At 43.9% G+C, this 14,368-nt stretch overlaps 1 protein-coding gene across 2 annotated transcripts in view; it reads right to left on the bottom strand.

Annotated features, from left to right (window-relative positions):
* Positions 1–14,368, bottom strand: part of LOC110517083 (tetraspanin-18-like) — a 61,070-nt gene that overhangs the window by 5,927 nt on the left and 40,775 nt on the right. For both annotated transcript variants that reach the window (XM_036981636.1, XM_036981637.1), the window contains exons 3-6: positions 13,290–13,385; positions 7,112–7,306; positions 3,041–3,115; positions 1,268–1,366 (exon numbers count right to left, since the gene is read on the bottom strand). In XM_036981636.1, coding sequence (XP_036837531.1) covers positions 1,268–1,366; positions 3,041–3,115; positions 7,112–7,306; positions 13,290–13,385 — 465 coding nt within the window. The remainder of the gene's footprint in view (positions 1–1,267; positions 1,367–3,040; positions 3,116–7,111; positions 7,307–13,289; positions 13,386–14,368) is intronic.

Here is a 14,368-nt window from a genome sequence, read left to right as displayed (position 1 = left end):
TGATGTTCTATACAGACAGAGAGCCATGGTAGATTAGTACTGTATACAGACAGAGAGACATGGGAGATTAGTACTGTATACAGACAGAGACATGGTAGATTAGTACTGTATACAGACAGAGAGACATGGTAGATTAGTACTGTATACAGACAGAGACATGGTAGATTAGTACTGTATACAGACAGAGAGACATGGGAGATTAGTACTGTATACAGACAGAGAGACATGGTAGATTAGTACTGTATACAGACAAAGAGACATGGTAGATTAGTACTGTATACAGACAGAGAGACATGGTAGATTAGTACTGTATACAGACAGAGAGACATGGTAGATCAGTACTGTATAGGGATGTTTTATACAGACAGAAATGAGGCTGATAGTAATAATGGACAGAGTGGACTGTCTCTGGACCCTGATTGGACCCTGACCGGACCCTGACCCGGACCGGACCCTGACCCTGACCCGGACCCTGACAGGACCCTGACCGGACCCGGACCCTGACTGGACCCTGACCCTGACCGGACCCTGACCGGACCCTGACCGGACCCTGACCAGACCCTGACCAGACCCTGACCCTGACCGGACCCTGACCGGACCCTGACCAGACCCTGACCCTGACCCTGACCGGACCCTGACCGGACCCTGACCAGACCCTGACCCTGACCGGACCCTGACCAGACCCTGACCCTGACCGGACCCTGACCAGACCCTGACCCTGACCCTGACCGGACCCTGACCGGACCCTGACCGGACCCGGACCCTGACCGGACCCGGACCGGACTCAGACCCTGACCGGACCCTGACCCTGACCGGACCCTGACCCTGACCGGACCCTGACCGGTCCCTGACCGGACCCGGACCCTGACCGGACCCTGACCCTGACCGGACCCTGACCGGACCCTGACCGGACCCGGACCGGACTCAGACCCTGACCGGACCCTGACCCTGACCGGACCCTGACCCTGACCGGACCCTGACCGGTCCCTGACCGGACCCGGACCCTGACCGGACCCTGACCGGACCCTGACCGGACTCAGACCCTGACCGGACCCTGACCCTGACCGGACCCTGACCCTGACCGGACCCTGACCGGTCCCTGACCGGACCCGGACCCTGACCGGACCCTGACCGGACCCTGACCGGACCCGTACCCTGACCGGACCCTGACCCTGACCGGACCCTGACCGGACCCTGACCCTGACCGGACCCTGACCGGACCCTGACCCGGACCCTGACCGGACCCGGACCCTGACCGGACTCTTACGGTGGTCATGAGGGCGTTCCACGTGGAGGTGAAGACGTCGGTGTTGTTGTGTCCCTGGTAGTGTCTCTTCAGATCTCTGGTAAACTTCTCTCTGGTGAGCTGCACAATAAAGAGAATAGTGTCTTTAGGATTCTACCGAACAGTTTACGACGTCTTTTTAAAACCACGGCAACCTCTAACGGTCTCGATAACCCTTTGGCCAGAATTCTAATTGAGAATCGTTACCAGGGGCTTTACGGTGAGTTCGTTTGCTTGGACAACCCCATTACCGTAGCAACGCCACGGTACTGTTTCCCTGTTGTAGCTGATTCCTCTAAGCACTTTCAGTTAAAAGTCTACACGGCAGGCTTGTTTTGACAACCCCATTACCGTAGCAACCCCTGTAAAAGGCATCCCTCACGGTCGTCGTATCTGGGACTGATAGTGTAAGTCCACCCTGTCCTAATACGGGCGTAACTGTATCTGGGACTGATGCCGGATAGTGTAAGTACACCCTGTCCTAATATGGGCGCACCTGTATCTGGGACTGATGCCTGATAGTGTAAGTCCACCCTGTCCTAATACGGGCGTACCTGTATCTGGGACTGATAGTGTAAGAACACCCTGTCCTAATACGGGCGTACCTGTATCTGGGACTGATGCCTGATAGTGTAAGTCCACCCTGTCCTAATACGGGCGTAACTGTATCTGGGACTGATGCCTGATAGTGTAAGTACACCCTGTCCTAATACGGGCGTAACTGTATCTGGGACTGATGCCTGATAGTGTAAGTACACCCTGTCCTAATACGGGCGTACCTGTATCTGGGACTGATGCCTGATAGTGTAAGTACACCCTGTCCTAATATGGGCGTACCTGTATCTGGGACTGATGCCTGATAGTGTAAGTCCACCCTGTCCTAATACGGGCGTACCTGTATCTGGGACTGATAGTGTAAGAACACCCTGTCCTAATACGGGCGTACCTGTATCTGGGACTGATGCCTGATAGTGTAAGTCCACCCTGTCCTAATACGGGCGTAACTGTATCTGGGACTGATGCCTGATAGTGTAAGTACACCCTGTCCTAATACGGGCGTAACTGTATCTGGGACTGATGCCTGATAGTGTAAGTACACCCTGTCCTAATACGGGCGTACCTGTATCTGGGACTGATGCCTGATAGTGTAAGTACACCCTGTCCTAATATGGGCGTACCTGTATCTGGGACTGATGCCTGATAGTGTAAGTCCACCCTGTCCTAATACGGGCGTAACTGTATCTGGGACTGATGCCTGATAGTGTAAGTACACCCTGTCCTAATACGGGTGAACCTGTATCTGGGACTGATGCCTGATAGTGTAGGTACACCCTGTCCTAATACGGGCGTACCTGTATCTGGGACTGATGCCTGATAGTGTAAGAACACCATGTCCTAATACGGGCGTACCTGTATTTGGGACTGATGCCTGATAGTGTAAGAACACCCTGTCCTAATATGGGCGTACCTGTATCTGGGACTGATGCCTGATAGTGTAAGTACACCCTGTCCTAATACGGGCGAACCTGTATCTGGGACTGATGCCTGATAGTGTAAGTCCACCCTGTCCTAATACGGGCGTAACTGTATCTGGGACTGATGCCTGATAGCGTAAGTACACCCTGTCCTAATATGGGCGTACCTGTATCTGGGACTGATGCCAGATATTGTAACTCCACCCTGTCCTAATACGGGCGTAACGTCCTGATGAGGTTACCCGATTCCAATCAGAGAGAGAAACAGAGAAACACTCACATGCTCCCGGAATACGAAGGCCAAGATGGCTGCTGCTAACTCTGCCAGGAAGATGACCAGGATGAGCAGGAAGAACTGAGGAGAGGGAGAGAGAAGAGGGACAATCAGAATAGTGACTCCATTCACTAAACACTCAATATACAGACAGAGAGATCGGATCCCCCGAGCTGACAAGGTACAAATCTGTCGTTCTGCCCCCTGAACGAGGCAGTTAACCCACTGTTCCCCGGTAGGCCGTCATTGTAATATAAGAATGTGTTCTTAACTGACTTGCCAAGTTAAATACAGGTCAAATAAAAAATGTTTAAAAAAATAAGTCATAGATCTCTTCCGTTTCAGTGACCAATAATTAACACATCATTTAGTCCACTAGGTGGCACTATTTATCATATCATTGCACTACCTGAATAACCCCAGCGTTTTACAGCATCAAGGTACCAGCTGAGACATCTTATAGGCAACCATAATGATTAGTGTAGACGGGGTGAAGGTTCAGGAGGGAAATAGTTGTCACCTGATTGGTTTTCACGCAGTTTTATCAGCGATATCCAATTACCAGCACTGTTTTGTGTAATTTGACATGCTGACAAGCCAAGAGCGCTAAACCAAACATAATGTAGAGTAGATAACTAACCAAACATAATGTAGAGTAGATAACTAACCAGACATAATGTAGAGTAGATAACTAACCAGACATAATGTAGAGTAGATAACTAACCAAACATAATGTAGAGTAGATAACTAACCAGACATAATGTAGAGTAGATAACTAACCAGACATAATGTAGAGTAGATAACTAACCAGACATAATGTAGAGTAGATAACTAACCAGACATAATGTAGAGTAGATAACTAACCAGACATAATGTAGAGTAGATAACTAACCAAACGTAATGTAGAGTAGATAACTAACCAGACATAATGTAGAGTAGATAACTAACCAAACATAATGTAGAGTAGATAACTAACCAGACATAATGTAGAGTAGATAACTAACCAAACATAATGTAGAGTAGATAACTAACCAGACATAATGTAGAGTAGATAACTAACCAGACATAATGTAGAGTAGATAATTAACCAAACATAATGTAGAGTAGATAACTAACCAGACATAATGTAGAGTAGATAACTAACCAGACATAATGTAGAGTAGATAACTAACCAGACATAATGTAGAGTAGATAACTAACCAGACATAATGTAGAGTAGATAACTAACCAGACATAATGTAGAGTAGATAACTAACCAGACATAATGTAGAGTAGATAACTAACCAGACATAATGTAGAGTAGATAACTAACCAGACATAATGTAGAGTAGATAACTAACCAGACATAATGTAGAGTAGATAATTAACCAGACATAATGTAGAGTAGATAACTAACCAGACATAATGTAGAGTAGATAACTAACCAGACATAATGTAGAGTAGATAATTAACCAACCATAATGTAGAGTAGATAACTAACCAAACATAATGTAGAGTAGATAACTAACCAGACATAATGTAGAGTAGATAATTAACCAGACATAATGTAGAGTAGATAACTAACCAGACATAATGTAGAGTAGATAACTAACCAGACATAATGTAGAGTAGATAACTAACCAAACGTAATGTAGAGTAGATAACTAACCAGACATAATGTAGAGTAGATAACTAACCAGACATAATGTAGAGTAGATAACTAACCAGACATAATGTAGAGTAGATAACTAACCAGACATAATGTAGAGTAGATAATTAACCAACCATAATGTAGAGTAGATAACTAACCAGACATAATGTAGAGTAGATAATTAACCAAACATAATGTAGAGTAGATAATTAACCAGACATAATGTAGAGTAGATAACTAACCAGACATAATGTAGAGTAGATAATTAACCAAACGTAATGTAGAGTAGATAACTAACCAGACATAATGTAGAGTAGATAACTAACCAGACATAATGTAGAGTAGATAACTAACCAGACATAATGTAGAGTAGATAACTAACCAAACATAATGTAGAGTAGATAACTAACCAACCATAATGTAGAGTAGATAACTAACCAAACATAATGTAGAGTAGATAACTAACCAAACGTAATGTAGAGTAGATAACTAACCAAACATAATGTAGAGTAGATAACTAACCAACCATAATGTAGAGTAGATAACTAACCAGACATAATGTAGAGTAGATAATTAACCAGACATAATGTAGAGTAGATAACTAACCAGACATAATGTAGAGTAGATAACTAACCAAACATAATGTTGAGTAGATAACTAACCAACCATAATGTAGAGTAGATAACTAACCAAACATAATGTAGAGTAGATAACTAACCAAACATAATGTAGAGTAGATAACTAACCAGACATAATGTAGAGTAGATAATTAACCAGACATAATGTAGAGTAGATAACTAACCAGACATAATGTAGAGTAGATAACTAACCAGACATAATGTAGAGTAGATAACTAACCAGACATAATGTAGAGTAGATAACTAACCAGACATAATGTAGAGTAGATAACTAACCAGACATAATGTAGAGTAGATAACTAACCAAACATAATGTAGAGTAGATAACTAACCAAACGTAATGTAGAGTAGATAACTAACCAAACATAATGTAGAGTAGATAACTAACCAGACATAATGTAGAGTAGATAACTAACCAACCGTAATGTAGAGTAGATAACTAACCAAACATAATGTAGAGTAGATAACTAACCAACCATAATGTAGAGTAGATAACTAACCAAACATAATGTAGAGTAGATAACTAACCAGACATAATGTAGAGTAGATAACTAACCAGACATAATGTAGAGTAGATAACTAACCAACCGTAATGTAGAGTAGATAACTAACCAAACATAATGTAGAGTAGATAACTAACCAGACGTAATGTAGAGTAGATAACTAACCAACCATAATGTAGAGTAGATAACTAACCAGACATAATGTAGAGTAGATAACTAACCAACCACATAATGTAGAGTAGATAACTAACCAGACATAATGTAGAGTAGATAACTAACCAAACGTAATGTAGAGTAGATAACTGACCAAACATAATGTAGAGTAGATAACTAACCAGACATAATGTAGAGTAGATAACTAACCAGACATAATGTAGAGTAGATAACTAACCAGACATAATGTAGAGTAGATAACTAACCAGACATAATGTAGAGTAGATAACTAACCAGACATAATGTAGAGTAGATAACTAACCAGACATAATGTAGAGTAGATAACTAACCAGATATAATGTAGAGTAGATAACTAACCAGACATAATGTAGAGTAGATAACTAACCAGACATAATGTAGAGTAGATAACTAACCAGACATAATGTAGAGTAGATAACTAACCAGACATAATGTAGAGTAGATAACTAACCAGACATAATGTAGAGTAGATAACTAACCAGACATAATGTAGAGTAGATAACTAACCAACCATAATGTAGAGTAGATAACTAACCAGACATAATGTAGAGTAGATAACTAACCAGACATAATGTAGAGTAGATAACTAACCAGACATAATGTAGAGTAGATAACTAACCAAACGTAATATAGAGTAGATAACTAACCAACCGTAATGTAGAGTAGATAACTAACCAGACATAATGTAGAGTAGATAACTAACCAGACATAATGTAGAGTAGATAACTAACCAACCATAATGTAGAGTAGATAACTAGATAAGAGTAGCAGCCCAGGAATGTTTATAGCACTATTATAACACACTGAACTTACAAAGAGGAATGTTTATAGCACTATTATAACACACTGAACTTACAAAGAGGAATGTTTATAGCACTATTATAACACACTGAACTTACAAAGAGGAATGTTTATAGCACTATTATAACACACTGAACTTACAAAGAGGAATGTTTATAGCACTATTATAACACACTGAACTTACAAAGAGGAATGTTTATAGCACTATTATAACACACTGAACTTACAAAGAGGAATGTTTATAGCACTATTATAACACACTGAACTTACAAAGAGGAATGTTTATGGCACTATTATAACACACTGAACTTACAAAGAGCAGCAGACACTTGTTCTCCCGGATGGCTCCACAGCAGCCCAGGAAGCCGAGGAGGAAGAGCATTGCCCCCATGGCCAGGATGATGTAGACCCCAGTGAAGAGCAGAGGGTTGGCTGCTATGATCTCCCTGAAGCCCATAGGGTCCACCAGTACCCACACACCCACACCAAGCAGGAAAGAGCCTCCTAACTGGACCACACACACACAGAGAGAGAGGGAGCCAATCAGAATAGGAGAGACACACAGGCAGCCAATCAGAACAGAGTATAGCCAGGAAGAAGGAAGTATAGTAGGAAGTTGATGTCTGATTTAACTGGGAGAGGCTATACCGTGGGCCCAAGTTAATGATGCTTGTCACTCAAGCATGGCAGGTGGATGGATTATCTTGGCAAAGGAGAAATGCTCACTAACAGGGATGTAAACAAATTTGTGGACAAAATTTGAGAAAAATAAGCTTTTTGTGCGTATGGAACTTTTCTGGGATTTTATTATTTCAGCTGATGTAACATGAGACCAACACTTTACATGTTGCGTTTCTATTTTTGTTCAGTGTAACATCAGACAGCAGAACATCAGACAGCAGAACATCAGACAGCAGAACATCAGACAGCAGAACATCAGACAGCAGAACATCAGACAGCAGAACATCAGACAGCAGAACATCAGACAGCAGAACATCAGACAGTAGAACATCAGACAGCAGAACATCAGACAGCAGAACATCAGACAGCAGAACATCAGACAGCAGAACATCAGACAGCAGAACATCAGACAGCAGAACATCAGACAGCAGAACATCAGACAGCAGAACATCAGACAGCAGAACATCAGACAGCAGAACATCAGACAGCAGAACATCAGACAGCAGAACATCAGACAGTAGAACATCAGACAGCAGAACATCAGACAGCAGAACATCAGACAGCAGAACATCAGACAGTAGAACATCAGACAGCAGAACATCAGACAGCAGAACATCAGACAGCAGAACATCAGACAGCAGAACATCAGACAGCAGAACATCAGACAGCAGAACATCAGACAGTAGAACATCAGACAGTAGAACATCAGACAGCAGAACATCAGACAGCAGAACATCAGACAGCAGAACATCAGACAGCAGAACATCAGACAGCAGAACATCAGACAGCAGAACATCAGACAGCAGAACATCAGACAGCAGAACATCAGACAGCAGAACATCAGACAGCAGAGCATCAGACAGCAGAACATCAGACAGCAGAACATCAGACAGCAGAACATCAGACAGCAGAACATCAGACAGCAGAACATCAGACAGCAGAACATCAGACAGCAGAACATCAGACAGCAGAATATCAGACAGCAGAACATCAGGACATCAGAACATCAGACAGCAGAACATCAGACAGCAGAACATCAGACAGCAGAACATCAGACAGCAGAACATCAGACAGTAGAACATCAGACAGCAGAACATCAGACAGCAGAACATCAGACAGCAGAACATCAGACAGCAGAACATCAGACAGCAGAACATCAGACAGCAGAACATCAGACAGCAGAACATCAGACAGCAGAACATCAGACAGCAGAACATCAGACAGTAGAACATCAGACAGCAGAACATCAGACAGCAGAACATCAGACAGCAGAACATCAGACAGCAGAACATCAGACAGTAGAACATCAGACAGTAGAACATCAGACAGCAGAACATCAGACAGCAGAACATCAGACAGTAGAACATCAGACAGCAGAACATCAGACAGTAGAACATCAGACATCAGACAGCAGAACATCAGACATCAGACAGCAGAACATCAGACATCAGACAGCAGAACATCAGACAGCAGAACATCAGACAGCAGAACATCAGACAGCAGAACATCAGACAGCAGAACATCAGACAGCAGAACATCAGACAGCAGAACATCAGACAGTAGAACATCAGACAGCAGAACATCAGACAGCAGAACATCAGACAGCAGAACATCAGACAGCAGAACATCAGACAGTAGAACATCAGACAGTAGAACATCAGACAGCAGAACATCAGACAGCAGAACATCAGACAGTAGAACATCAGACAGCAGAACATCAGACAGTAGAACATCAGACATCAGACAGCAGAACATCAGACAGCAGAACATCAGACATCAGACAGTAGAACATCAGACATCAGACAGCAGAACATCAGACAGCAGAACATCAGACAGTAGAACATCAGACAGCAGAACATCAGACAGCAGAACATCAGACAGTAGAACATCAGACAGCAGAACATCAGACAGCAGAACATCAGACAGTAGAACATCAGACAGCAGAACATCAGACAGTAGAACATCAGACATCAGACAGCAGAACATCAGACAGCAGAACATCAGACAGTAGAACATCAGACAGCAGAACATCAGACAGCAGAACATCAGACAGCAGAACATCAGACAGCAGAACATCAGACAGCAGAACATCAGACAGTAGAACATCAGACAGTAGAACATCAGACAGCAGAACATCAGACAGCAGAACATCAGACAGCAGAACATCAGACAGTAGAACATCAGACATCAGACAGCAGAACATCAGACAGTAGAACATCAGACAGTAGAACATCAGACAGCAGAACATCAGACAGCAGAACATCAGACAGCAGAACATCAGACAGCAGAACATCAGACAGCAGAACATCAGACAGTAGAACATCAGACAGTAGAACATCAGACAGCAGAACATCAGACAGCAGAACATCAGACAGCAGAACATCAGACAGCAGAACATCAGACAGTAGAACATCAGACATCAGACAGCAGAACATCAGACAGCAGAACATCAGACAGTAGAACATCAGACAGCAGAACATCAGACAGCAGAACATCAGACATCAGACAGCAGAACATCAGACAGCAGAACATCAGACAGCAGAACATCAGACAGCAGAACATCAGAACATCAGACAGCAGAACATCAGACAGCAGAACATCAGACAGCAGAACATCAGACATCAGAACATCAGACAGCAGGACATCAGACAACAGAACATCAGACAGCAGAACATCAGACAACAGAACATCAGACATCAGACAGCAGAACATCAGACATCAGAACATCAGACATCAGAACATCAGACAGCAGAACATCAGACAGCAGAACATCAGACATCAGAACATCAGACAACAGAACATCAGACATCAGAACATCAGACAGCAGAACATCAGACAGCAGAACATCAGACAGCAGAACATCAGACATCAGACAGCAGAACATCAGACAGCAGAACATCAGAACATCAGACAGCAGAACATCAGACAGCAGAACATCAGACATCAGAACATCAGACAGCAGAACATCAGACAGCAGAACATCAGACATCAGAACATCAGACATCAGACAGCAGAACATCAGACAGCAGAACATCAGACAGCAGAACATCAGACATCAGAACATCAGACATCAGACATCAGAACATCAGACAGCAGAACATCAGACAGCAGAACATCAGACAGCAGAACATCAGGACATCAGACAGCAGAACATCAGACAGTAGAACATCAGACAGCAGAACATCAGACAGCAGAACATCAGACAGTAGAACATCAGACAGCAGAACATCAGACAGCAGAACATCAGACAGTAGAACATCAGACAGCAGAACATCAGACAGTAGAACATCAGACATCAGACAGCAGAACATCAGACAGCAGAACATCAGACAGTAGAACATCAGACAGCAGAACATCAGACAGCAGAACATCAGACAGCAGAACATCAGACAGCAGAACATCAGACAGTAGAACATCAGACAGTAGAACATCAGACAGCAGAACATCAGACAGCAGAACATCAGACAGCAGAACATCAGACAGTAGAACATCAGACATCAGACAGCAGAACATCAGACAGTAGAACATCAGACAGTAGAACATCAGACAGCAGAACATCAGACAGCAGAACATCAGACAGCAGAACATCAGACAGCAGAACATCAGACAGCAGAACATCAGACAGTAGAACATCAGACAGTAGAACATCAGACAGCAGAACATCAGACAGCAGAACATCAGACAGCAGAACATCAGACAGTAGAACATCAGACATCAGACAGCAGAACATCAGACAGCAGAACATCAGACAGTAGAACATCAGACAGCAGAACATCAGACAGCAGAACATCAGACATCAGACAGCAGAACATCAGACAGCAGAACATCAGACAGCAGAACATCAGACAGCAGAACATCAGAACATCAGACAGCAGAACATCAGACAGCAGAACATCAGACAGCAGAACATCAGACATCAGAACATCAGACAGCAGGACATCAGACAACAGAACATCAGACAGCAGAACATCAGACAACAGAACATCAGACATCAGACAGCAGAACATCAGACATCAGAACATCAGACATCAGAACATCAGACAGCAGAACATCAGACAGCAGAACATCAGACATCAGAACATCAGACAACAGAACATCAGACATCAGAACATCAGACAGCAGAACATCAGACAGCAGAACATCAGACAGCAGAACATCAGACATCAGACAGCAGAACATCAGACAGCAGAACATCAGAACATCAGACAGCAGAACATCAGACAGCAGAACATCAGACATCAGAACATCAGACAGCAGAACATCAGACAGCAGAACATCAGACATCAGAACATCAGACATCAGACAGCAGAACATCAGACAGCAGAACATCAGACAGCAGAACATCAGACATCAGAACATCAGACATCAGACATCAGAACATCAGACAGCAGAACATCAGACAGCAGAACATCAGACAGCAGAACATCAGGACATCAGACAGCAGAACATCAGACAGCAGAACATCAGACAGCAGAACATCAGACAGCAGAACATCAGACAGCATTACATCAGAACATCAGACAGCAGAACATCAGGACATCAGACAGCATTACATCAGAACATCAGAACATCAGACAGCAGAACATCAGACAGCAGAACATCAGACAGCAGAACATCAGGACATCAGAACATCAGACAGCAGAACATCAGAACATCAGACAGCAGAACATCACACAGTAGAACATCAGACATCAGAACATCAGACAGCAGAACATCAGACAGCAGAACATCAGACAACAGAACATCAGACAGCAGAACATCAGGACATCAGACAGCAGAACATCAGACAGCAGAACATCAGACAACAGAACATCAGGACATCAGACAACAGAACATCAGACAGCAGAACATCAGAACATCAGACAGCAGAACATCAGACAGCAGAACATCAGACAGCAGAACATCAGAACATCAGACAGCAGAACATCAGACAGTAGAACATCAGACAGCAGAACATCAGACAGCAGAACATCAGGACATCAGACAGCAGAACATCAGACAGCAGAACATCAGACAGCAGAACATCAGACAGCAGAACATCAGAACATCAGACAGCAGAACATCAGACAGCAGAACATCAGGACATCAGACAGCAGAACATCAGACAGCAGAACATCAGACAGCAGAACATCAGAACATCAGACAGCAGAACATCAGACAGTAGAACATCAGACAGCAGAACATCAGACAGCAGAACATCAGGACATCAGACAGCAGAACATCAGACAGCAGGACATCAGACAGCAGAACATCAGAAAGCAGAACATCAGACAGCAGAACATCAGACAGCAGAACATCAGACAGCAGAACATCAGGACATCAGAACATCAGGACATCAGACAGCAGAACATCAGACATCAGAACATCAGACAGCAGACAGCATTACAACAGAACATCAGACAGCAGAACATCAGACAACAGAACATCAGACAGCAGAACATCAGACAACAGAACATCAGACATCAGAACATCAGACAGCAGAACATCAGACAGCAGAACATCAGGACATCAGAACATCAGACAGCAGAACATCAGACAGCAGAACATCAGACATCAGAACATCAGACAGCAGACAGCATTACAACAGAACATCAGACAGCAGAACATCAGACAGCAGAACATCAGACAGCAGAACATCAGACAGCAGAACATCAGGACATCAGACAGCATTACAACAGAACATCAGACAGCAGAACATCAGACAACAGAACATCAGACAGCAGAACATCAGACAACAGAACATCAGACATCAGAACATCAGACAGCAGAACATCAGAACAGGGAGTGTAAAGCAAGCAGCATGTACTCACAAAAATGAGGAAGTTGAAGAAGAACATGAGGTACTTGATACAGCTGAGACAGTCCCCCTCCATGGCTGTTCCCTGTGCTGAAGGCTCCCTGGACCCCTGCAGAAACACACACACACACACACACACACACAGAGAGAGAGAGGCCTGTTAATTACTGAAAAGCATAGAGCCCTGTACAACATAAAACAAAATAAAGTTATGCCATAGCGTGTCTCCAGGATGGATGAGCTGCAGTTCACCTACGGGTCTTTGGGCTCTAGAGAAGTTAAATCGTCCTCTTAGAGACTGAGGTGAGAAGAGCCGTCGTCTCCTCTCTTCCACAACAAGGAGACACAAGGACAGACATGAGAGAGTAAAAGCTAAGAGAGATGTCAGTCCCCAAGAGATTGTGGGAACCTGTCGCTGCCAGGCTGAGTCCCCGAGCGACTCGTGAGCGACTCTTGTGTCATGTGGGGACCGTGTGGGAGGATGTGTTATACTTCGTCAGAATCAGTGGATCCTGGTGTGATGAGGACCAACAGTCTCTTCCAGCTATGATGGTGTTGACCAGGACGACGCCACCTGCTGTCACCTGTCACAGCTGACTCATTTCACATGCTGCAGTGACACCGTTCAGACGACACAAACCAGTCTGTCTGTTCTTCAGTTCAGTCAATTGGTTGGTCTGGGGGGAGGGGGGGGGGGGGGGACACAAGAAGTGCATCTCCAGGACCAGATTTGAGGAACACATTTCTCTAAATATAAAACATTCACCGGCAACTACTGACGTTTTATGTGGTGACCTCATCACTTAGATAGGCAGTGTGCTGTCTGTCTGACCTCGTCACTTAGATAGGCAGTGTGCTGTCTGTCTGACCTCGTCACTTAGATAGGCAGTGTGCTGTCTGTCTGACGTTAGATAGGCAGTGTGCTGTCTGACCTTGTCACTTAGATAGGCAGTGTGCTGTCTGTCTGACCTCATCACTTAGATAGGCAGTGTGCTGTCTGTCTGACCTCGTCACTTAGATAGGCAGTGTGCTGTCTGTCTGACCTCGTCACTTAGATAGGCAGTGTGCTGTCTGTCTGACCTCGTCACTTAG

This window comes from Oncorhynchus mykiss, chromosome 6 (assembly GCF_013265735.2).
Source record: "Oncorhynchus mykiss isolate Arlee chromosome 6, USDA_OmykA_1.1, whole genome shotgun sequence".
NCBI lineage: Eukaryota > Metazoa > Chordata > Actinopteri > Salmoniformes > Salmonidae > Oncorhynchus > Oncorhynchus mykiss.
Note: the sequence above shows the minus strand (reverse complement) of the source record. Positions and strands in the feature narration are given on the sequence as shown.